The 27,222-nt window shown below is 38.4% G+C and overlaps 1 protein-coding gene across 9 annotated transcripts in view; it reads right to left on the reverse strand.

Moving 5' to 3' along the window:
• HUWE1 (HECT, UBA and WWE domain containing E3 ubiquitin protein ligase 1) overlaps nt 1-27,222 on the reverse strand; it is a 172,760-nt gene that overhangs the window by 96,564 nt on the left and 48,974 nt on the right. For 8 of the 9 annotated variants that reach the window (XM_047093660.1, XM_047093664.1, XM_047093667.1 and 5 more), the window contains 10 exons: nt 8,127-8,189; nt 5,218-5,295; nt 4,112-4,159; nt 3,961-4,029; nt 3,262-3,361; nt 1,866-1,987; nt 1,421-1,571; nt 1,158-1,285; nt 425-565; nt 109-214 (listed from right to left, as the gene is read on the reverse strand). In XM_047093660.1, the coding sequence (XP_046949616.1) occupies nt 109-214; nt 425-565; nt 1,158-1,285; nt 1,421-1,571; nt 1,866-1,987; nt 3,262-3,361; nt 3,961-4,029; nt 4,112-4,159; nt 5,218-5,295; nt 8,127-8,189 (1,006 nt within the window). The remainder of the gene's footprint in view (nt 1-108; nt 215-424; nt 566-1,157; nt 1,286-1,420; nt 1,572-1,865; nt 1,988-3,261; nt 3,362-3,960; nt 4,030-4,111; nt 4,160-5,217; nt 5,296-8,126; nt 8,190-27,222) is intronic. The other variant, XM_047093663.1, reaches the window with a different exon arrangement.

A 27,222-nucleotide genomic window follows, 5' to 3' on the forward strand; every position in this document is an offset into this window, starting at 1 on the left:
CAAATCAGTTGTGCACTTTAGAATTTATAAGAAGGCAGAATGAAAATTAGGGTTGGATGATAGGAAAATGCCAAGCACAAATATACTGACTTAATAAGTGTTGATTACCATCCATATCTGTTTCCATTTCTTCTCCTTCTTGTGTAGTACTAGGTCTCTGGATCTTTGGCTTGATCACAAATGGACATTCTTTTCGGCACAAATCTACTTCATGCTACAATCAAGGGAAAAGTAGTAAGAAAATCCTACATATATATCAGAGATTAAAAATAATTATAATGAAAGAATGTCAAAGGCAGATTACAAAATTGGTTTCTAAAAACAGAAAAGGGCTAAGATGGCTCTTTGGGGGTTATTTGGATACTTCCTAGGCTCAAATCTTATTGGGTAGGGTCTATGTTAAGTGCTCCTTATATAATAATACCTCAAGTCTATAAATGAAGATAGAAAGTCCACTATGGGATTGAAAAGCTGCCATGTCCAGGTTGGTGATGAGGTCAACCACTCTGACAGCTCTGGTGACAAACGTTATCTGATCCTGTTCATCGCCAAGAAACTTTATGACCTATCGAGGAGAAAAGGAGGCAAAGCTAATCAACTGAAAAAAACACAAAACTGTGAATATACTTTTAGAAACATGCAGTCTAGGGTCTCGGGGAGGTGTGGGAGAAAAAAACAGGTGTTCGTCAAGTCTATCACTTCTGGGACTCATCCTTCAGAGATAATGCGGACCTAAATTACCTTTCAGGATTAAATAAAATATTCAGGGAGAAAAAAAGCTGGTGTCTAGTGCCCAGCACACACTAAAGCCTATTACCTTAATAGCACAATTTACAAAGTACCTTTACATACATTTTCTTTAGGGTGACAGCCTAAGGTCATCAGAAGATGTAGCTAGTCTTGACTCGTACCTGGGGTCTTCTGACTATCACACCATGCTGGACTTTGATCAATTCTTAATAATGGAGATGGCTGCTCTTAAAAGTTATTAATGAGACAGATAACTAGAATGCCAAACTAGAAAAATTAAGGATAACGTTTTCTGGGTAAGCTTTCTTATGCTGTTTGCTCTCACTGTGAACCATTCCAAACTTGTAATTCTATACTTGCTTAGTTCATTTCCCCACAAATGTTATTTTTTAAAAAAAGTAGAGCACCTTCAATAAGGCTTCCATCATTCCACAGGAGACCAAGGCTTCACCACCTGCATCATAGCTGGCCAGATGGTATAAAAAAGAGAAGAGAGCAGTGGCAAACTGGTGAGGGTATGGATCCATGGAAGGATCTATAAGGGAAGTTGGGAGAGACAGAAAAAGAGCAAGCTGAGAATGTGATGTTAAGCTGGCAAGATGTTAAACAAAGACTCACGAGCAAAAGGGTAAAGTTCTTGCTGCCTAAAATAACAATCATCAAAACTTACCAATCATGGCCTGGATGCAGTTCCGCACAAGTACAGGCAAAAATCCATGGTAAGAGGCAGTTCCAGTACAGTCAATAATACTGCTGAGTTTGGGAGTTCTCTCCAAATGGACAATTGATGTTAACGTTCGTAAAGACGCGGCTTTAATCTCCTAAGAAAGTAGAAGGCAAACATGGGATGTGTTAAACATTGGATGTGAGCCAAGGTGCTAATACACAATATTCCAAAATTTAACTCATTCTACTGTTGACTGTTTAGGGGAGATGGAGGTCTGCTGAGAACACTGAAAATCCAGCACTTGTTAACTCTGTAGGTAAATATCCAAAGAAGAAGAAGTAAAAGAGCCAAGCTTCCCTCTTGGGGTTCATTCTCAACCCCTGGGAAAAACCAAAAGGAAAATAAATACACACAAGCCTGACACACACAGGAGAATATTAATACTTACCATAAGCTGCTTATCTGTTATCTGAAGGACATCTACCAACTCCTCTATCAACCCATTATACAAGATACTGTTTGCGGACTCCTGCAAGGCATTGGAATACACTGCAAAAGGAGAAATAAACACTTTAGGCAAGAAGGCAGTGGTCAAGCCACTGCCCAATGACAAACCTTTTGGCACCTACTGGTTCTAGGAAAAGATTCCCTTCCAACCAGCACTGGAGGACAGAATCACTGAATTCTAGAGGACTGATCAAATATAGTGATAAGCCCTAAATACCCTCCAAAGTGACAGATTCTCCTATTATTAGCATCGGTTGTCATGAGCAAGGATTGTGGGGAAATGGAAGTATGAAAAGAATGTGAAGAGTTAATGTTTTTTAGAACATCACTACTTGATATAACAACTATTGTACACTGGAGATAGACTTCCATTTTAGTCTCTTCATGTGCTTCTGTTTTTCACTGGCAACACTTTATAGGCTGTAAAGAAAAGAATTTTGGACAACTACAGACTAAGTCAGAAACTTGTATGTCACTGTGGAATAAAAGCTGAGAATATCTATAATCCACTTTCAAAGAATCCCTCACAGAAGTAACAGTAGACATAGTCTCCTAAAGTGCAAACTAATGGGATTAGAACATAATTCATTTAGTTTACCAAAAACATACCCACCAATGTGCCAGAAGTTATGCTAGGTGTTGAATACAAAGTGAAAAGCAGGAATTTCACTTCAAGGAACTCATAGTTTAAAAGAGCAGACAATAACATACTAAGGCTGGTAATATTAACAGCAGCTATCATTTTATACCTTCTATGTGTCTGGCATGCTAAGTGCTTTATAGGTTTTCATTTCATCCTTATATCAGCCTATAAGGGAAGTGTTGTCCCAGTATTAAATGAAGAAACTGAGGCCAAAAGCATAACCCATAAGCTAATCATTTGCAGAATCTGGAGGAGAGCCCAGGACTGATTCCAAAACCAGTGTCCTTTCCACTCTACCACTCTACAGTAAAAGTAAAATGCACAGTATTGACTTCTTAACAAATACCTTCTGACTTAAAATTATACCACTGAAGGGACAGAAGAGGAAGATGAAATGGCAAGAGGAAGACTAGGGGCCAGGGGAGAGGGCTACCTGAACACCCATCAAAACAAGAAAAGGGCAAAAATCAAGACTAAACCCATGTGATATGTCTGTAAGTATTATATCCTTTTTCTAATACAACATTAAGGAGCTGAAGAATGATGAATATGGTGAACATTAGAAATGCTGGCAATTTCACAATTTAACTTGCCACTTAAAGTAACTACAATAAGCCTCACAGCATCAAGGACAGATGAAGCTCAAAGGAATTTATCTCTAAATTGCCTATTAATTACAGTGCTATTCTCTTACCTAATATAGATATAGCATGCAACCTGGCTTGAACAGCTTGTAATCGCTTCCTGTGATTAGAAAAACCATGGGCCAGCCGTATGTGTGTAAATAACAGCATCTGTAAAGATACAAGACCTAAATTAGCAATCAATGAAAAAGGGGACTATACTTTCTGAAGGTTAAATCTTACCTCTTGGGATACTTGTTAAATGGTTTATTGTTGCTGTTTGTTAAGGTGTCAAACAACAATTCCACTCTGAGGCTAGCTGACAAAATGAGTGCCACAAAACACAGGCTCAGAGACTCCTAATATCCTAACATAAGCCAAGAACTATCACTATACTGACAGGAAACAAACTGAAGACATTTGGCAAGAGTTCAGATTGTAATTAATCAAATCAAATATTTTATTACTATAACAATGAACAGAAAAAAATAACACAACTAAATGTTTTCTTCTTTGGCATGCAAAGTGTTAAGCTACTAACACTTATTAGATTCACATGGTGGGTAAGGCAGCTTATGTTTTACTCAAACTCTCATAAGGACCTAGGAAGTTAGTAGGTGTCGGCCTCATAAAAGATGAGGAAACTAAGGCTCACTGAGGCTAATTTACCCATGATCCTTTCTGATATGCTGTCTCCCAGCCCAGCACACATCATTAATCTATTTGGATAACAACCACACCCTTTAGATAATTATTAGGACCTACCATACCTGTTTATCCTTAGGAATGCTGTACATTTTGGTAAGAGATTCCATGATTTCAGAAGGGCTTTCTGAAATCTACATTAGAAAAAAAAATGGTTAGGAACAAAAAGTAAACTGAATGTTAGAAAACTAGCCAATAGTAAAAAATTCCTCTTACCTTGTCAAGTTGTTCTATGTGAATATAATGTAGTGTGTTACTAGTCGTCTGAAATTTAAGATAGGAGAGTTATTAGGAGTCACTGTAATACCTCAGCTTGCCCTGCCATAAGACTGCAAGAGAGTGGTCTGAAAACCAAGATGCCACCCTAGGCTGAAGCCTAACTGAATACTCTTAAAGTCAAAGCAACTTTAGAATGCCCCAAAATATCCATTTTATATACAGAATATTTTCAAGAAAGCTTCTTTGAAGATAATAGTATCAAAATATAATGCACAGACACATTTCATATTCTTCCTCATTCCTTAAAAAAAAGTTTGTCACTTTTAAATTGAAGTATAATTTACATACAGTGTTTCAAGTGTACAGTATAAGGATTTAGCATTTCTACACATCACTTAGTGCTGATCACAGTACTCTTTATCTCCTTTATTTACTTCACCTACCCTTCCACTCACCTCCACTCTGGCAACCACCAGTGTTTTCTGTATTTGTCTATTTTTTTGTCTTTTTCTCTTCCTTATCCTACAGATCATGTATTCATAGCAAAGACAAAATCCATGAAAATGGCTTCACTCTCCAAATATGCATTACAACTGTTTTCAAGGAGTCATTAATCTATAAGGATTATTCATTATGCTATAGATCAAAAAGAAGATCTTATTCATTAAGCTACTTCTAAACAAAAATAATTTTAGTATTTCCTCAAAGAATATGGAATGATCACATAATTGAAGCAGTACCCTGTAAGCAATATATAGACTTCTTGCAAACTGGCTTAAGTAGAGAAAGTTGAGTGATCACTATCCAGACTTAAACCGCATGTTGAAATTCCCAACTGAAATGAAGAAAAATGCACGTCATGGCAACACACCATAGAGGAGTCCTATCTTTCGGCAGCTCCAACATAAGTAAGATCCAAACCTACCAGAACAGGGCATACAATGAACACTTATTCCTGAGAAACTGGTAGATGTATTTAAATTGGGAGGGCAGCAATGTAGCTCAAAACCATTCCCTCATTTAACTGAGGAGTCCTAGAAAAAGTCAACCCCAGTTACAGTACATGATAGACTCTATCAGAACAAGTCTATCATGAGACTTACCCTTTTCTCGATTTTGACCTCGGTCCCAGGGTCTGCATAGAATTCAAAGTGTAGTGTAGTTGCACTGGGTGGGTATTTCTGTGTATAAAGCACATGAAAGAATTAGATACCATCTTCTCCCCCACTCTTCCTTCCAAGTCCTAACCACTTGTCCAAATCATCGTAGCAGCAGAATAAGCAGTATAGTCACAGCAGCTACACTGCCTTTACTCCTTTCTTAGCAGAGTTCAGATGTCTTATAAGACACAGAATCAGGGGCACCTGGGTGGATCAACTGGTTAAATGACTCTTGAGTTCGGTGCAAGTCACGATCTCAGTTTGTGAGATGGAGCCACACATCAGGCTCTATGCTAATAGCAAGAAGACTGCTTGGGATTCTCTCTCTCCTTCCCTCCACAGCTCACGTGCACACTCTCTCTCAAAATAAATAAACATTAAACACACACACGCGCGCGCGTGCACACACACACACACACACAATCAGGAGGATGAAGCCCAAGGCTCCAAATGCCTTCATATTTCTTACTTGTAAGTTATCAGTTGCCCTTTCTTTCAAGAGATCAATTCTGGCTGCAGCTATTCTTAAGAGGGAAAAGAGAGGATAAGTTATCAGTTGCCCTTTCTTTCAAGAGATCAATTCTGGCTGCAGCTATTCTTAAGAGGGAAAAGAGAGGCAAGTCCACCAACCAATAATGAATAAGAATCCAAGAAAGGATGGAGAACAAATATAAGAGTCTAGGTACCAGCTCGAGAAGGGAAAAGAACATTCTCTTGGAAATTTTAGTGTACATCATCACCTCTGGAAATATTTTATTCAAACTATGCCTCACTGGTGTACCTTCTTAATTCTTCAAATAGTCCCTTTCATATCATTCTACACCACTTCCTATGATATCAAAATGCTTTCTGCACAGGTAAATACCAAGTCACTATGAACCAGACCCTGGCAACAAATCCTCTTTAACTCTAAAAAAGCAAAAACAAAATTAAGACCACAACAGAATGTACATTAGAATGAATCCTTAAAAGAAACCAGTAGCAGTATGGGACACCTGGTGGCTCAGTTGGTTAAGTGTCTGACTTTAGCTTAGGTCATGATCTTGCAGTTCATGAATTCAAACCCTGCATCAGGCTCTGTGCTGAAAGCTCAGAGCCTGGAGCCTGCTTTGGATTCTGTGTCTTGTTCTCTCTCTGCCCCTCCCCTGCTTGTGCTCTCTTAAAACATGAATAAATGTTAAAAAAAAAAAACAAATAAACAATCGCAGTGGTTGTCTCTGGAAATGGAGAATTATTGTATACAATAATTCTTAGAAGTTTTTAAAACATGTATATAGGGGCGCCTGGGTGGCGCAGTCGGTTAAGCATCCGACTTCAGCCAGGTCACGATCTCGCGGTCCGTGAGTTCGAGCCCCGCGTCGGGCTCTGGGCTGATGGCTCAGAGCCTGGAGCCTGTTTCCGACTCTGTGACTCCCTCTCTCTCTGCCCCTCCCCCGTTCATGCTCTGTCTCTCTCTGTCCCAAAAATAAATAAACGTTGAAAAAAAAAATTAAAAAAAAAAAACATGTATATATATGTTAATTCCTTTGAAAGTATACATCATACTTTTCAAAGTCTCACTGATACACCAAATATCAATAAATAGAAGGATGTGTGTGATTTCTTAACAAAGGCTGGGCCCAAAACAGGCATCATACAAACCTAGTAGAGTATATCATACTATTTTGCCCAAGGGGTAAAGAACAAGCTTGATACACAAATGGAGGCTCAGAATTAACCAACTTAAAGATGAAATGTTATTTTCTCAGAATTAGAATTCCAAACTGAATACTCTTTAAGATTTATGTAGCTTTGCTCATTAGGTAACACTTATTTCCCATACTACCCAATATTCATTCCTATAATGCACACTAAAGAAAATATACCAACTAAGATGGGAAAGTAATTTGTTCTAATTTGTAGTTTTCTTTGATCAGAAAAAGAACCATTCCTCCAGGGGAAAAAGGCTTGCTAAAATAAAATCACTACATTTCATCACAGCTATTTGTCCTATACACGACAATCTGACAAAGGCAGCAACATCTGCTAAAAAATATAGTTGCTTCTTGACATCGAATTGTTTTCACACACCCAATTGTGATCCCAAATTGGGATCACAAAGCAACATATCAAAGCAGAAAGGAGGATGGCCTAAGCTTGTAATCTAAGCACAGATAAAAAGGTAGGACAGGGCATGAGTGGTAAACTTGGAAAGCACATGTAACATTGTAAAGGTCCCAATAACTCTCATGGCAGAACTGTTCCCAGTGTCCATTCTTTTTTTTGTGTGTTTAAAATTTTTTAAAGTTTATTTTATTTTGAGAGAGAGTGAGAGAGCAAGAGAGCGTGTGAGCACACACAAGTAAGCAAACGGGAGGGGCGGAGAAAGAGGGACAGAGGATCCAAAGCAGGCTCTATGCTGAAAACAGATAGCCCGATGCGGGGCTCGGACTCCAAACCATGATATCATGACCTGAGCTGAAGTCAGATGTTTAACTGACTGAGCCATCCAGGCGCCCCTCAAGCATCCATTCTTAAAAACTGCACCACACTGCCCAGAGTTCCAACAGTTACAGTGAAAGAATGCAAGCAAATGCACTTTCTAGGATTTCTCATCACTTTCAAACTGATTCACCAAATGCAGCGTTCTACTTAAGACCTGGGTATGAACATACACTGTGTTTCTGAAATTCTTCCAAATGCCAACACAATGAGGGCCCAAACACCTAGATAAGGTGTGTTCTGTCTTAACTGATGTCAGGTTCCTCAAATATCTTGATCTGAAGTGGCAACTTAATATTCCATATATTCATTGTAAAGTAAGGCTCAAAATAATAGCTCTGCCAAGATACCCATATCCAAGAATTACTTACCATCATATGCAAGTCTCTGCAACATTCTGCAAGTCCAAAGCCATTCTCCTTTCCACCCCAGCTCTTAAAAAAGGAAAAAGACAGTGTTAAAATAGTGTTTAAGGTAGCCTTGTATATAAAATACTTAAAAAAAGTATGTGGCTGCTTGAAACACAGCGTCAAGGAGACAGCCAATGTTAAAGTCCAACAAAGAGAAGGAAGAAATAGAAGCAAGGACTAAAGACTCAAGGCAAGGGGCGCCTGGGTGGCTCAGTCAGGTTAAGGTCTGACTGACCTTAGCTCAGGTCTTAATCTCAGTTTCTGAGTTTGAGCCCTGCGTCGGGCTCTGTGCTGACAGCTCAGAGCCTGGAGCCTGCTTCAGATTCTGTGTCTCTCCTTTCTCTCTCTGCCCCTCCCCTGCTTGTGCTCTTCCTCTCAAAAATAAATAAACATTAAAAAAAAGACTCAAGGCAAGATGATCTGCCTAAAGGTAATTTCTCCAATGAGATCAAATAGCTGTTCACTGTGAGGATGCGACTGGGAAGAACATAAGCAACTATTGCAAATAATCGAACTGTGCATGTTTGCAGTCATACTTGCTGACAGGTAAGTCTTATCTCATCAGGCCTTCAGTATTCTGCTTTCCAAATACATTTTCACCTCCCTCACTAGACTGAGGAATCACATGCTCTATATCTCCTTTTTTTTTAAAGTTTATTTATTTTGAGCCGGGGGTGCGGTGGTGCAGAAAGAGAATCCCAAGGAGGCTCCAGAATGGGACTCGATCTTGCAAACCATGAGATCATGACCTGAGCTGAAATCAAGAGTCGAACACTCAATCTACTGAGCCACCCAGGAGCCCCTCTACAGTTCCTTTTTGACATGGTTGCCAAGTTGCAAAGCAGAAGACTGTATGTTGCTTACTCCAAATATACTCTGCCTCCACAAAGTCTAAAAACTCATCAAGTACTAGCCCCTAAGGTACTGGGGGAGAATGACTAAATTGTACACTATTATTGGCTTTCAAATCCAAACCACTGACCATATAGTCTTGCTTAATAAACTAGCTTGCATTTTCAATGTGTTTGATATCAAACATTTTTATTTTAGTCTGATTCGGATGCTATCAAGGGTGGGGTGAGCATTTATTGAAATCCTTCAAAGGCAAATGCATTAGTCCTCACTTCCTGGGACAAGGCATACAGTACAATTGGATTAAACAACAGACAAAGTGAAAAGCTTGGGGAAAAAGGCTGGGGAATGAGATGCTTTGGAGAATAAGGACTTGGAAAAGTTCCACAGATTCCTGGGAATCTAGAAGGCCATGTGTGTGCCTGAGGCTAACTAAGCACATTCGTAGAAAATGCCTGAGAAGGCCCTAAGTTCCACACCTCTGGATGAGCATCAGGCTCTGTGCAAGTCAGAAGTAAAGGCTAAGGCAGAGTTATAAACATCCTGGTTAAGTACTGAAGATATTGAGTATTGCCACTAAAGATACCAACGTACACAGAGAACCCACCTACTACAAAGACTGGGAAAAATATGTATTTTTTTGTTCCAGGAGTTTAAGGCAAACCACTAGCTGACCACTAAACTAAGAGAACAGACTTCAATGACCACACAAAAACAGTTATGAAATCACTTCAGAAAAGTCTAACTAAACAACAACAAACCATAACAAGCCCTAGGAAAGAGTGAGAATTTGATTTCCAGAGCAGCCACATTGTAATATTAAAAATATTTTTAAAATATTAAAATAATTTAAAAATATTAACATTAAACAATATGAATATAATATTAAAATATTAATATTAAAATATTAAAAAATTATATATTAAAAATATAAAAAATTATAAATATTAAAAAATAATATCCATTATTCAACAAAAAAACTATGAGGTGTGCAAAGAAATGAGACACTGTGAAACACATAAAGGGGGAAAAAAAAGTTATAGCAACATGAACATGAGCAGTGATGTCAGCATCCAAATAAGGCCAAATAAGACCTCACTGCCACCATGCAACAACAATTTGGCATCCATCCATGGACATAAGTGCCTCTGTTGGAGTTGGGAAACCTAGCCCCATAAGCCAAGGGATGGGGGAGGAGTCTCACCCACCTGTTGGGTAATAGACCTACAGACCTTGGTCTCAGCTATAGACCCTGCAGTAGCCTGTGAACCAGCTGCAGCCAGTCTAAGGAGCCCCAGAAGAACACGGTCTTAAAGAATCATCCACAGATGATAAAAGTTAAAGGATAAAAGTATTAAAAATATTAAAAGCTAAAATAATTTGTTAAAGATATACACTACAAAAAGAGGTAAACTGAACATTAAAAACATAAAATGAATTTGGAGGAAGTAAAAGGGTGGAATATTTGTATACAAAGTTGTTATCAGCTTAAAATACACTTTTATATCTATAAGATGTTTACATAAGACTCATTGTAGCCAGAAACAAAAACCTAGTTAGATACAAAAAAGATCAACAGAAAGAATCAAAGGATATTATTATGGAAAACCAATTCACAAAGGAAGTTAGCAAGAGAGGAAGAAAGGACGAGGAAAATACAAAACAGCCTGAAAACATTAATATGGCATCGCCTTTGCCCATTAATAATTACTCTAAATGTAGGTGTACTGATTTTCCAATCAAAAGGCACAGATGGCATACTTAGATGGATAAAAAAAAAAAAGACCCAGCAGCTTCCAAAAGACTCACTTCACCTTTAAGGGTACATGCAGACTCAAAGTGAAGGGATGGAAAAAGATATTCTATGCAACAGAAACCAAAGGAGAGCCAATGGGTAAGCTATACTTATTTCAGACAAAATAGACTTTTACTCAAAACCTGTAACAAGAGACAAAGAAGGTCATTATTTATAAAGTGGTCAATTCAAAGAGCATATAACAATTGTAAATTATATACATACAATACTCGAACACCTAAATATATTAAGCAAATACTAACATCTAAAGGGAGAAACAGATAACAATACATAATGGTAGACTGGTACTTTCAACAATGGTACACACTACTTTCAATGAGGGATAGATCGCCCTGACAGAATATAAGGAAATGTTAGACTTGAATTGTACATTTTTTTGTTTTTATTTAAACTCAAGTAAATATACAGTATGATATTAATTTCAGGTGTATGATATAGTGATTCAACACTTCCATACAACACCTGGTGGCTCATCACAACAAGTACACTCCTTAATCCATATCACCTATTTAACCCACCCCGGACTCACCTCCCTTCTGGGAGTTTTTCTCTATAGTTAGGAGTCTGTTTCTTGGTTTGCCTATTTTTCCCATTTGCTTGTTTGTTTCTTAAATTCTACATATAAGTGAAATCATATGGTATTTGTCTTTCTCTGACTTATTTCGCTTAGCATAATACTCTCTAGCTCTATCCATGTTGTTGCAAATGGCAAGACTTCCTCTTTTATATGGCTGGGTAATATTCCTGTGTGTGTGTGTGTGTGTGTGTGTGTGTGTGTGTGTGTACACACGTACATCTTTATTCATTCATCAGTTGATGGACACTTGACTGTTGCCAATAATCTGGCTATTGTAAATAATGCTGCTATAAACATTGGGGAACATTGGGTGCATGTATCCCTTTGAGTTACTGAACTATACTTTTTAGATCAATGGACCTACCAGGACTATACAGAACATTTCACTGAACAGCAGCAGAATATACACTTTTCTCAAACACACATAGAACATTCTCCCAGATAGATTATATGACAGGTCACGAAACAAGTCTTAGCAAATTTAAGAAGACTGAAATTATACCAAGTATCTTTCCTAACCACAATGGTACGAAACTAGAAATCAATAGGAGGAAAACTGAAAAATTCACAGTATGTGGAAATTAAACCATACACTCCTGAAAAATCAAGGAGTCAAAAAAAGAAATCAAAAGGGAAATTAAAAAATATCTTGAGACAAAAAATAAAATGCAAACACAACATATCAAAACTTATGGGATGAACCAAAAAAAGCTACAAGAGGAAATTTACAGGGATAAATGACTACAGTAAGAAACAAGAAAGATCTCAAATACAACCTAACTTTATAACTAGAAAAAGAACAAACTAAGCCCAAAGTTAGTAGAAGGAAGGAAATAACAATGATCAAAAAAAGAGCCAACAATACAAAAGCTCAATAAAAATAAGAGGTGTGTTTTTTGGAGTGGGGGGAAGATAAACAAAATAGACAAAACTTTAGCTAGACTAAGAAAATGAGTGAAGATTTAAATAAAATCAGAAATGAAAGACACATTACAATGGATACCACAGAGATAGAAAGGATTATTAAGAGACTACCTATGATTTCTCTAATATAGGAATTTAAGAAACAAAACAAAGAAAAGGAAAAATACAAAGAGAGAGAAAAACCAACAAACAGACTCTTCACTACAGGGAACAAACAGATGGTTACCAGAGGGGAGGTGGGTGGGGAGATGGGTGAAATAGGTGGTGGGGGTGAAGAGTACACTGATAATGAGCACGGAGAATGTAAAGAATTGTTGAATCACTATACTGTACACATTAAACTAATAGAACATTGTATGTTAACTATACTGGAATATTTAAAAACATAATAAAAATAGAGACTACCTATGAACACATTGCCAAATTGGATAACCTCTAAGAACTGGGTAAATTCCTAGAAACAGAGAACTTACCAAGAGTAAATAATGAAGAAATAGAAAATCTAAGCAGACTAATAATGAGCAGGAATATTAAATCAGTAATCAAAACACAGAAAAGCCTAGGATCAGATGGGTTTCCCTAATACATTCATCAAACATTTAAAAGAATTAATACCAATTCTTCTCAAATTCTTACCAAAAATTTGCAGAGGCCAGACTTCCAACTCATTTTAAGAGGCCAGAATTACCCTAACAGGACACTAGAAGAAAACTACAGGCCACCATCTCTGATGGACAAAGACACAAAACTGTCATCAAAATACTAGCAAACCAAATTGCACAGCACATCAAAACGATCATACACCATTTCAAGTAGGATTTATCCTTGGGATGCAAGGGTAGTTCAACAAAAACAAGTCAACAAATATGATACACCATAATAACAATAAAAGACAAAAATCATACGATTATGTCAACAGATGCTGAAAAAAACATTTAACAAAAATTCAATGCCCTTTCATGATAAAAACTAAAAAAAAGGGATATAAAAGGAACACAGCTCAACATAATAAAGGCTATGAGACCTGTTTATTTTTGATATACAGAGAGAGAGACAGAGCACAAGTGGGGGAGAGGCAGAGAGAGAGAGGGAGATACAGAATCTGAACCAGGCTCCAGGCTCTGAGCTGTCCACACAGAGCCCGATGTGGGGCTCAAACTCACAAACGGTGAGATCATGACCGTCAAAATCAAATGGTAAAAGGATGAAAGCTCTCCAAGATCCTGAACACGATAAGGATCCCCACTCTTAACACTCCTATTCAATACAGTACTAAAAGTCCTAGCAGAGCAATTAGGCAATTAAAGAAATAAAAGGCAACCAATTTGGAAAGCAAGAAATAAAACGGTCTCCATTTGCAAATGATGTGATCTTATGTATACAAAAAGCCAAAAAATCCCACCAAAAAACTGTTAGAATAAATTCAGTAAAGCTGCAGAATATAAACATATAGAAATCAGTCACATTTCTAAACATTAATGAACTATATGAAAAAGAAGTAAACAGGCAGCACCAGAAACAGTAAAATATTTAGAAATAGATTTAATGAGGGCGTCTGTGGCTCAGTTGGTTGGGTGTCCAACTTCGGCTCAGGTCATGATCTTGTGGTTAGTGAGTTCCAGCCCCATGTTGGGCTCTGTGGGGACAGCTAGCTTGGAGTCTGGAGCTGGCTTCGGATTCTGTGTCTCTGCCCCCCTCTCGCTGGCCCTCCCCCTCCACCGCTCACTCTCTCTCTCAAAAATAAACATTAAAAAAAATAAATTTAAGGAAGATGAAAGACCTGTACACTGAAAACTAAAACACTAACGAAAGAAATTAAAGACACAAATAGAAAGATATCCTGTGTTCATGAATCCCAAGAACACTGTTAAAACATCCATACAATCCAGGGCGCCTGGGTGGCTCAGTTGGTTAAGCGTCTGACTTTTTAGCTCAGGTCATGATCTCATGGTTCCTGAGTTTGAGCCCCATGTCAAGCTCTGTGCTGATAGCTTAGAGCCTGGAGCTTGCTTCAGAATCTGTGTCTCCCTCCGTCTGCCCCTCCCCCACTTGCACTCTGTCTCTTGCTCTGTGTCTCAAAAATAAACACTAAAAAAATAATTGAAAAAAAAATCCATACAATCCAAAGCCACCTGTAGATTCAATGTAATTGCTATCAAAAGTCCAATGACATTTTTCAGAGAAATAGAAAAAAAAATCCTCAAATTTATATGGAACCACAAAAGACCCCAAATAGCTAAAGCAATCAGAAGAAAGAACTGTAAAGCTAGAGGTATCACACTTCCTGATTTCAAACATTATTACAAAGCTATAGCAATAAAGAAGACCCAGGATGATATTGACATAAACACAGACAAATACACCAACAAAACAGAATCAAGAGCCCAGAAATAAACCCTCACATATATGGTCAACTAATATTTGAAAGGGAGCCAAGAATAATCAATGGGGAAAAAATAGACTCTTTGATAAGTGGTGCTGGGAAAACTGGGTAACAAAATGCAGAAAAAAGAAAATAGATTCCTTTCTTATACCACCCAAAAAAATGAACTTGAAATGGATTAAAGACTTCAACATGAGACCTGAAACCATGAAACTCCTAAAAGAAAACACACAGGAGGGGCGCCTGGGTGGCTCAGTCAGTTAGGCATCTGACGTCGGCTCAGGTCATGATCTCACCGTTTGGGAGTTTGAGCCCCACATCGGGCTCTGTGTGGACAGCTCAGAGCCTGGAGCCTGGTTCAGATTCTGTGTCTCCCTCTCTCTCTCTGCCTCTCCCCCACTTGTGCTCTGTCTCTCTCTCTGTATATCAAAAATAAACAAAATGTAAAAAAAAAAATTAGGAAAAAAAAAGAAAACATAGAGGAAAAGCTCCTTGACACTGGTCTTGGTAATAATTATTAGTTTTTTTGGATAGGATACCAAAAAGCATAAGCAACAAAAGCAAAATGAAGTGACACAACACTAAAATAATTCATACAACTCAGTAACACACATAAAAAAGATTTTAAAATGGGCACAGGAGTTAAATAGACATTTTCCCAAAGAAGACATACAAATGGCCAACAGGTATTTGAAATGGTGCTCAATACTGCTAATCATCAGGGAAATGCAAATCACAACCATAATGAAATACTGCTTCATGCCTGTTAGAATCAAAATACAGTTAAGAAATAAGTATTGGCTAAGATTTGGAGAAAAGGAGACCCTCATGCACTGTTGGTACAGTTTCTAGCGAAATGCTATCCTCAAAAAATTAAAGATAGAACTACTATATGATCCAGCAATCCCAATTCTGGGCATATATCCAAAAGAGATGGTATTAGGACATCAAAGAGGTATCTTCCCTCTCATATTAACTGCAACATTCACACCAGCCAACCTATGGTGACAAACTAAGTGTTCATCTATGGATGAATGGATAAAAATGTCACACACACACAGACACACACAGGACTAATATTCAGCCAGGAGAAAGAAGGAAATCCTGCCTTTTTGACAACATGGATGGACCTTGAGGGTATTTTAGTAATTGAAATAAGACAGAGAAAGATAATTACTGTATCCTATCACTTATATGTGGAATCTAAAAAAGCTGAACTCCTAGAAACAGAATGGTAGTTGCCAGGGGCTGGGGCCTGGGGCAAATGGGAAGATGTTGGTCAAAGAGTATAAACTTCCAGTTATATATGATAAGATGATCTGGGGATCTAATGTACAGCATGGTAACTATAGTTAACAATACCGACAATATACTTGTCGATATAGTTGACAATATACTTGTCAGTTGCTAAGAGTAAATATTAAATGTTCTCACCACAAAAAATGGTAACTACAGCAGGTGACAGAGGCTGAGCACAGGAGGAGGTACCGGCCAAGCAGACATAGAAGGGCAGTTATGGAAAACTCAAGAGGACAAGGAGGGCAGTTTAGAAGCCAAGACTAATGTCCAGTCAAATATTGAAATGAAATTAACTTTATTATTTTTTTAATCTTTAAGCCAACACATATTTTATTTATGCATTTTTATTTTACTTCTAGTATAGTTGACATACATAATTGTTAAATTACTTTCAAGTACACAATACAGATTCAATAATTCCATATATTACTCTGTGCTCATCAAGGAGTGTAATCTCCTTCAGCTATTTCACCCATCCCTTCGCCCCTGCCCCAGCAACCATCTGTTCTTTGGTTTTCCCTTTGCTCATCTGTTTTGTTTCTTAAATTCCAAATGAGTGAAATCATATGGTATTTGTCTTTCTCTGATTTATTTCACTTAGCATTATACGCTGTAGCTCCATCCATGTTGTTGCAAATGGCAAGATTTCATTTTTTTACGGCTGAGTATTATTCCATTATACACACACACACACACCTTTATTTATTCATCTCTTGATGGACACATGCTACTTCCATCATTAGGCTGTTGTAAATAATGCTGCAATAAGCATAAAGGTGTATATATATCCTTTCAAATTAAGTGTTTTCATATTCTTTCGATAAATACCCAATAGTGTGATTACTGGATCATACGGTAGTTCTATTTTAAAAATTACATTTTCAAAGAATATTTAATTCGTGTGGGAAAATACCATGGGTTATGTGGGGGAAAAGCAGCATATGAAACACAACGTTATCAGTTATTTTTTCTACATGATGGTGAGGATTATTTGTTATTTTCTTCTTTACAATTTTCTGTGTTTTCTTAATTTTTAACACTAAACATGTATTACTTTTGTAAAAATTCTGAGACAAATAGATTTGAAAAATAAATTCTGGAAGGTGAAAAAAAAATCAATAAATCTGAAGCTAGGTCAATTGCATTACCCAGTTGAAAGAGTGGAAAGAAAGAAAATTAAAAGTATAGTCTAAGAGTTATGTGGGGACTCCATCAAGTGTACCAACATATGCATAATGAGAGTCCCAGAATGAAAGGAGAAAGAGGAGCTGAGAAATTAAAGAAATAATGGCCAAAATCATACCATATTTGACCAAAGACTTGACCTATAAATCCCAATTCAAGAGAATAAGGACTTGTCAAGTACCAGGCATCCTCAATAAGATCAATAGCTAATTTTTCATCAGAAACCACGGATGTCAGAGTACAGTGGGAAGACATAGTCAAAGTCCTAGAAGAGAAGAACTGCCAGTCAAGAATTCTGGACCTGGCACAATTATCCTTCAAAAATGTAGGAGAAATTAAGACATTCCCAGATAAAAGCTGAGGGAGCTTGTTGCTGGCACACGTGATTCAAGAAATGCTAACTGGAGTCCTTCAGGTTGAAATGAAAGGGCGTAGGACAGTAACTTGACTCCCTATGAAGAAATAAAAGACACCAATAAGGTAACTACATAGGTAAATTATAAAAGCACTGATGTATTTTTAGTTTTATAACTCCTCTTGTTTCGTGTGCTTGAAAAGACAACTATATAAAAGAGTAATTATACATTTATGTTGATAGGCACACAACGTATAGATGTAATTTGTGGCAACAACAATACAAAGTGGGGGAAACAGCTACACAGGAGCAAAGTTTTTGTGTGCTATTAAAACTAAGTATTTAAAAAAATGTTTATTTTGAGGGAAAGAGTGCAAGTGGGGAAGGGGCAGAGAGAGCGGGAGACAGAGGATCCCAAGCAGGTTCCAAGCTGTCAACACTGGGCTCGATCTCTCAGACAGTGAGATCATAACCTGAGCCGAAACCAAGAGACGCTTAACTGACTGAACCACCCAGGCTCCCCAAAACTAAGTTGGTATTAATTCAAACTAACTTCTCAAAAATCAAGATGTTAGCTTAACCCACAAGGCAAACATTTATAACTAGACAAAAGATAAACAAGAAAATAGAAGACAAACTAGACCTAACAGATATAATAATCCACCCAACAACAGAACACACATTTCTTCTGACATACAAGTAAAACATTCTCCCAGATAGACCACAAAACAAGCTTCAAAATTTAGAAAGAATAAAATCATATAAAGGTATCTTCTCCAGAACAATGGAAAGAAATTAGAAAATTCCCCAAAATGAATGAAAATAAAAACATGACATACTAAAACTTATAGGATACACTGAAAGCAGTGCTTACAAGGAAATTCACAGCTATAATTGCCTACATTAAAAAAAATATCTAAAATTACTAACCTTTCACCTTAAGGAACTAGGGAAAAAAAGAGTGAACTAGATCCACAGCAAACAGAAAGAATAGTAAAACTTAGAGCAGCGATAAATGAAACAGAAAATATAAGTAAACCAAATTTGGTTCTTTGAAAAAAAAAATCAACAAAAATAGACATGCCTTTAGCTAGACTGACCCCCCCCCCCGCCCCCCAGAAAATAGAAGTTCTTGCTTTCTCTTGCTTTCTTTTTCAAAGGTACATATAGATAGCAGGAACTAGTGAAAAGGGAAAGATTTAAGGCAGCTGGCTATTATGATGTTCATCTTCGACAGAACAAGTTACTAGATTTTTCTGATCTTTACCTCAATCTATGTATAAAATTGAGAAAATGATGCAGCACGCCTGGGTGGTTCAGTTGGTTGAGCATCTGACTTTGGCTGAGGTTGTGATCTTGCAGTTTGAGTTTGAGTCCTGCATCAGCCTCTCTGCTGTCAGCTCAGAGCCCACTTCAGATCATCTGTCTCCCTCTCTCTCTGCCCCTCCCCCCTCTCAAAAATAAACATTAAAATATACAGTAAAAAAATGAACCATTCCTGTTAAAAAGAATTGAGAAAATGATGCTTGTAGCATCTTTCTCAAGATTAAATGAGACAAGAATGTGTAAATTAGAAAGTCCAACATTAAGAACTTAATAAAAGCATCTGTTACCACATACTGATGCATTAAAGATATTCACTGTGGCATTATTTACAATAGAAAAATATTGAAAATAACCCAAACAAATAAGAGCAATGTTATGTAAACGGAGAGAATCGTATGATGGCATAACTTCACAGTATTTAAAGTATTCACTTACAGAAGATATAAAACTGTACCTTAATATCAATTTTTTCTCTGATGGTATTAGTTTCATCCCCAAAAAGACCTTGCCCACCCAAACAACAAAAGAAGATGGAGTTATACATTCCCTGAATGCTTTTACCTTCATACTTTCAACACTCAACTTTTTAATACATCTTCATTTGATGCCACATAGAAGAGACTGAGATTCAAGCCAAGGAATTATTGGCTTGAAGGAATTATTCTGCAAGGCAGAATAAGCTTGAAAAGCTGTACACCTTCACAATTATTTTCCTTTTGTTTCTTCTGTTGTCACAATTGTTTTAGTATTACTTCCACTATTCATGTCATCACAGAATCTTTCTTCCCATGTTTTGTAATTAAAAAAAATCAAGCACCAGTGACTTGGCCTAATAAGCTGGAATCCTTAAAAGACCATGTGCCAAGTCAAATCTGATTCCTGAAAGTCTGTGATAATGTGACGTTCATATTACCATTATATTAAACACAAAGACACATTTCTTACAAAATTATGCAAAATTAACAAGGGAAAACACCAATGCTAGTATATTAAATGAAATTATAAAATTATATATACCATGTGTTCAGCTATGTAAAGAAATATGTATAAAATAAAGTCCAAGAAAATCTACCAAAATACTAAGGATACATGATCATCATAAATTATCTTTTGTAGATTTCTGAATTTTTTAAAAATATCAAGCATAGAGGGGAAGAAGATGGCGGCATAGGAGGACGCAGGGCTCACCGTGCGTCCTGCTGAACACTTAGATTCCACCTACACCTGCCTAAATAACCCAGAAAACCGCCAGAGGATTAGCAGAACGGAGTCTCCGGAGCCAAGCGCAGACCAGAGGCCCACGGAAGAGGGTAGGAAGGGCGGCGAGGCGGCGAGGCGGTGCGCGCTGCACGGACTGGCGGGAGGGAGTCGGGGCGGAGGGGCGGCTCGCCAGCCAAGCAGAGCCCCTGAGTCTGGCTTGCAAAAGCAGAGGGGCCTGACGGACAGAGTGTGTTCCCACAGCAAGCGCGACTTAGCGTCTGGGAGGTCATAAGTTAACAGCTCTGCTCGGAAAGCGGGAAGGCTGGAGGACAAAGGGAGGGAGAGCTGCTGAGCCCCCGGACGACAGAGCTCAGTTTGGTGGGGAACAAAGGAGCTTGCAAGCGCCATCTCCCCCGCCCATCCCCCAGCCAAAATCCCAAAGGGAACCAGTTCCTGCCAGGGAACTTGCTCGCTCCACGCAAACACCCAACTCTGTGCTTCTGCGGAGCCAAACCTCCCGCAGCGGATCTGACTCACTCCCGCTGCCACAGGGCCCCTCCTGAAGTGGATCACCTAAGGAGAAGCCAGCTAAGCCTGCCCCTCCTGCCCCCGTGCACCTTGCCTACCCACCCCAGCTAATACGCCAGATCCCCAGCACCACAAGCCTGGCAGTGTGCAAGTAGCCCAGATGGGCCACGCCACCCCACAGTGAATCCCGCCCCTAGGAGAGGGGAAGAGAAGGCACACACCAGTCTGACTATAGCCCCAGCGGTGGGCTGGGGGCAGACATCAGGACTGACTGCGGTCCCGCCCACCAACTCCAGTTATACACCAGAGCACAGGGGAAGTGTCCTGCAGGTCCTCACCACTTCAGGGACTATCCAAAATGACCAAGCGGAAGAATTCCCCTCAGAAGAATCTCCAGGAAATAACAACAGCTAATGAACTGATCAAAAAGGATTTAAATAATATAACAGAAAGTGAATTTAGAATAATAGTCATAAAATTAATCGCTGGGCTTGAAAACAGTAGAGAGGACAGCAGAGAATCTCTTGCTACAGAGATCAAGGGACTAAGGAAAAGTCACGAGGAGCTGAAAAGCGCTTTAAAAGAAATGCAAAACAAAATGGAAACGACGACAGCTCGGATTGAAGAGGCAGAGGAGAGAATAGGTGAACTAGAAGATAAAGTTATGGAAAAAGAGGAAGCTGAGAAAAAGAGAGATAAAAAAATCCAGGAGTATGAGGGGAAAATTAGAGAACTAAGTGATACACTAAAAAGAAATAATATACGCATAATTGGTATCCCAGAGGAGGAAGAGAGAGGGAAAGGTGCTGAAGGGGTACTTGAAGAAATTATAGCTGAGAACGTCCCTGAACTGGGGAAGGAAAAAGGCATTGAAATCCAAGAGGCACAGAGAACTCCCTTCAGACGTAACTTGAATCCATCTTCTGCACGACATATCATAGTGAAACTGGCAAAATACAAGGATAAAGAGAAAATTCTGAAAGCAGCAAGGGATAAACGTGCCCTCACATATAAAGGGAGACCTATAAGACTCGTGACTGATCTCTCTTTTGAAACTTGGCAGGCCAGAAAGGATTGGCACGAGTTCTTCAGTGTGCTAAACAGGAAAAATATGCAGCCGAGAATCCTTTATCCAGCAAGTCTGTCATTTAGAATAGAAGGAGAGATAAAGGTCTTCCCAAACAAACAAAAACTGAAGGAATTTGTCACCACTGAACCAGCCCTACAAGAGATCCTAAGGGGGATCCTGTGAGACAAAGTACCAGAGACATCACTACAAGCATAAAACATACAGACATCACAATGACTCTAAACCCGTATCTTTCTATAATAACACTGAATGTAAATGGATTAAATGCGCCAACCAAAAGACATAGGGTATCAGAATGGATAAAAAAACAAGACCCATCTATTTGCTGTCTACAAGAGACTCATTTTAGACCTGAGGACACCTTTAGATTCAGAGTGAGGGGATGGAGAACTATTTATCATGCTACTGGAAGCCAAAAGAAAGCTGGAGTAGCCATACTTATATCAGACAAACTAGACTTTAAATTAAAGGCTGTAACAAGAGATGAAGAAGGGCATTATATAATCATTACAGGGTCTATCCATCAGGAAGAGCTAACAATTATAAATGTCTATGCGCCGAATACCGGAGCCCCCAAATATATAAAACAATTACTCACAAACATAAGCAACCTTATTGATAAGAATGTGGTAATTGCTGGGGACTTTAACACCCCACTTACAGAAATGGATAGATCATCTAGACACACGGTCAATAAAGAAACAAGGGCCCTGAATGATACATTGGATCAGATGGACCTGACAGATATATTTAGAACTCTGCATCCCAAAGCAACAGAATATACTTTCTTCTCGAGTGCACATGGAACCTTCTCCAAGATAGATCATATACTGGGTCACAAAACAGCCCTTCATAAGTTTACAAGAATTGAAATTATACCATGCATACTTTCAGACCACAATGCTATGAAGCTTGAAATCAACCACAGGAAAAAGTCTGGAAAACCTCCAAAAGCATGGAGGTTAAAGAACACCCTACTAACGAATGAGTGGGTCAACCAGGCAATTAGAGAAGAAATTAAAAAATATATGGAAACAAACGAAAATGAAAATACAACAATCCAAACGCTTTGGGACGCAGCGAAGGCAGTCCTGAGAGGAAAATACATTGCAATCCAGGCCTATCTCAAGAAACAAGAAAAATCCCAAATACAAAATCTAACAGCACACCTAAAGGAAATAGAAGCAGAACAGCAAAGGCAGCCTAAACCCAGCAGCAGAAGAGAAATAATAAAGATCAGAGCAGAAATAAACAATATAGAATCTAAAAAAACTGTAGAGCAGATCAACGAAACCAAAAGTTGGTTTTTTGAAAAAATAAACAAAATTGACAAACCTCTAGCCAGGCTTCTCAAAAGAAAAGCGAGATGACCCAAATAGATAAAATCATGAATGAAAATGGAATTATTACAACCAATCCCTCAGAGATACAAACAATTATCAGGGAATACTATGAAAAACTATATGCCAACAAATTGGATAACCTGGAAGAAATGGACAAATTCCTAAACACCCACACTCTTCCAAAACTCAATCAGGAGGAAAGAGAAAGCTTGAACAGACCCATAACCAGTGAAGAAATTGAATCGGTTATCAAAAATCTCCCAACAAATAAGAGTCCAGGACCAGATGGCTTCCCAAGGGAGTTCTCCCAGACGTTTAAAGCAGAGATAATACCTATCCTTCTCAAGCTATTCCAAGAAATAGAAAGGGAAGGAAAACTTCCAGACTCATTCTATGAAGCCAGTATTACTTTGATTCCTAAACCAGAGACCCAGTAAAAAAAGAGAACGACAGGCCAATATCCCTGATGAATATGGATGCAAAAATTCTCAATAAGATACTAGCAAATCGAATTCAACGGCATATAAAAAGAATTATTCACCATGATCAAGTGGGATTCATTCCTGGGATGCAGGGCTGGTTCAACATTCGCAAATCAATCAACGTGATACATCACATTAGCAAAAAAAAAGAGAAGAACCATATGATCCTGTCAATTGATGCAGAAAAGGCCTTTGACAAAATCCAGCACCGTTTCTTAATAAAAACCCTTGAGAAAGTCGGGATAGAAGGAACATACTTAAAGATCATAACAGCACCCTTTCTTAATAAAAACCCTTGAGAAAGTCGGGATAGAAGGAACATACTTACACATCATAAAAGCCATTTATGAAAAGCCCACAGCTAACACCATCCTCAACGGGGAAAAACTGAGAGCTTTTTCCCTGAGATCAGGAACACGACAGGGATGCCCACTCTCACTGCTGTCGTTTAACATAGTGCTGGAAGTTCTAGCATCAGCAATCAGACAACAAAAGGAAATCAAAGGCATCAAAATTGGCAAAGATGAAGTCAAGCTTTCGCTTTTTGCAGATGACATGATATTATACATGGAAAATCCGATAGACTCCACCCAAAGTCTGCTAGAACTGATACATGAATTCAGCAAAGTTGCAGGATACAAAATCAATGTACAGAAATCAGTTGCATTCTTATACACTAACAATGAAGCAACGGAAAGACAAATAAAGAAACTGATCCCATTCACCATTGCACCAAGAAGCATAAAATACCTAGGAATAAATGTAACCAAATATGTAAAAGATCGGTATGCTGAAAACTATAGAAAGCTTAGGAAGGTAATTGAAGAAGATATAAAGAAATGGAAAGACCTTCCCTGCTCATGGATTGAAGAATAAATATTGTCAAAATGCATATACTACCCAAAGTTATCTATACATTCAATGCAATCCCAATCAAAATTGCACCAGCATTCTTCTGGAAATTAGAACGAGAAATCCTAAAATTCATATGGAACCACAAAAGGCCCCGAATAGCCAAAGGAATTTTGAAGAAGAAGACCAAAGCAGGAGGCATCACAATCCCAGACTTTAGCCTCTACCACAAAGCTGTCATCAAGACAGCATGGTATTGGCACAAAAACAGACACACAGACCAATGGAATAGAATAGAAACCCCAGAACTAGACCCACAAACGTATGGCCAACTCATCTTTGACAAAGCAGGAAAGAACATCCAATGGAAAAAAGACAGCCTCTTTAACACATGGTGCTGGGAGAACTGGACAGCAACATGCAGAAGGTTGAAACTAGACCACTTTCTCACACCATTCACAAAAATAAACTCAAAATGGATAAAGGACCTGAATGTGAGACAGGAAACCATCAAAACCTTAGAGGAGAAAGCAGGAAAAGACCTCTCTGACCTCAGCCGTAGCAATCTCTTACTCGACACATCCCCAAAGGCAAGGGAATTAAAAGCAAAAGTGAATTACTGGGAGGGACCTCATGAAGATAAAAAGCTTCTGCACAGCAAAGGAAACAACCAACAAAACTAAAAGGCAACCAACGGAATGGGAAAAGATATTTGCAAATGACATACCGGACAAAGGGCTGGTATCCAAAATCGATAAAGAGCTCACCAAACTCCACACCCGAAAAACACATAACCCAGTGAAGAAATGGGCAGAAAACATGAAAAGACACTTCTCTGAAGAAGACATCCGGATGGCCAACAGGCACATGAAAAGATGTTCAACGTCGCTCCTTATCAGGGAAATACAAATCAAAACCACACTCAGATATTACCTCACGCCAGTCACAGTGGCCAAAATGAACAAATCAGGAGACTATAGATGCTGGAGAGGATGTGGAGAAACGGGAACCCTCTTGCACTGTTGGCGGGAATGCAAATTGGTGCAGCCGCTCTGGAAAGCAGTGTGGAGGTTCCTCAGAAAATTAAAAATAGACCTACCCTATGACCCAGCAATAGTGCTGCTAGGAATTTATCCAAGGGATACAGGAGTACTGATGCATAGGGGCACTTGTACCCCAATGTTTATAGCAGCACTGTCAACAATAGCCAAATTATGGAAAGAGCCTAAATGTCCATCAACTGATGAACGGATAAAGAAATTGTGGTTTATATACACAATGGAGTACTACGTGGCAATGAGAAAGAATGAAATATGGACTTTTGTAGCAACGTGGATGGAACTGGAGAGTGTGATGCTAAGTGAAATAAGCCATACAGAGAAAGACAGATACCATATGGTTTCACTCTTATGTGCATCCTAAGAAAGTTAACAGAAACCCATGGGGGAAGGGAAGGGGAAAAAAAAAAAAAAGGTTAGAGTGGGAGAGAGCCAAAACATAAAAGACTGTTAAAAACTGAGAACAAACTGAGGGTTGATGGGGGGTGGGAGGAGGGGACGGTAGGTGATGGGTATTGAGGAGGGCACCTTTTGGGATGAGCACTGGGTGTTGTATGGAAACCAATTTGACAATAAATTTCATATATTAAAAAAAAATCAAGCATATATATTTTATTATGAGGAAGTTTCTTTTGCAGCCAACAAGATAAATCTATGGAATGTTTGAAATTCTAGGGTACTTATTAGTACTACTCAGAGCAACTAGTTCTTTGTCCTTTTTATTATACACATATACCTGCTTTTTCAATTACTACGTGACCTTTATAAGGAACAGAACATGTTTTATCCAGCACAGGGCTGGTTATATAGTTTTTGAATGGTGTCAACTGGAAGGTTTGGGTGTGGATTCAAGAGCCAGGTCTCAGGCCAACACCCAGGTTTGGAATAAAAACCATGCTATAACAACCCCAAACACCTAAGACAGTAACAGCAAATAATGCATTTCACACTTTATCAAGGACTAAGAGCCTATAGGCTTTTCCCGAAAATAATATAACTTCTGAATGTCATTATCCTCATCTATGCTATAGTGTTATCATATGATCCTAGCAATTAAGCAGACACCCAATAAATAACTATTGTATCAACCATGCCATAAAGGCATATTTGACACCACGTCACTGGATGGGATTTGCTAAAGAATAATTATTCAGACATCAGGAAAAAGCTTGATGTTCTTTGAGATGAAACTGTGAGAATTCAGTAAGATTTTGTAGCTTTACTCAATAGGACAGACTAGACCAGTGGTTTTCAAAGTGTGGTCCCTGGATCAGCAGCCTTAGTATCACCCAGAAATTTGTTAACAATGCACATTACCGGGCCCTGTCCTAGGTCTACTGAATCAAAAACTGGAGGGGGAAAGAGGTAAAGGAGTGTGAGCAGGGGACAGAGACCAATCTATGTTTTAATAAAGTGACTCTGCTACATGGTCAAGTTTGAGAACCAGTGTACTAGACCTTCACCAAACCAACTGGCTTTTAACAATTCAATAAGCCTTCCTGGAGAACTTCCCCTACATTTGCAGTTCACTAGCCACTGTTCATATTTACAACTGGCCCACATCATTGGATTAACTGAGTCACTAAAAACCTATCATGAGAAAAGATACCACATACACAGTCATTTTTCATAAAGACCAAAACATGATATTCAACACTTTTCCTAAAAGCTATTCCACACTTTTTCTGAACCATTTCTGAAAACAAGTATGTACGTAAACACAATAAACAAAACAACATGAAGATTTGGAAAAAAATTAACAGATGACAAAGGGCTATTATCTCCAA

The sequence above is a fragment of the Lynx rufus genome, unplaced genomic scaffold, assembly GCF_022079265.1.
Source record: "Lynx rufus isolate CCGP_SWC_20201006 ecotype Redwood Valley unplaced genomic scaffold, mLynRuf1.p SCAF_35, whole genome shotgun sequence".
NCBI classification, from domain to species: Eukaryota; Metazoa; Chordata; class Mammalia; order Carnivora; family Felidae; genus Lynx; species Lynx rufus.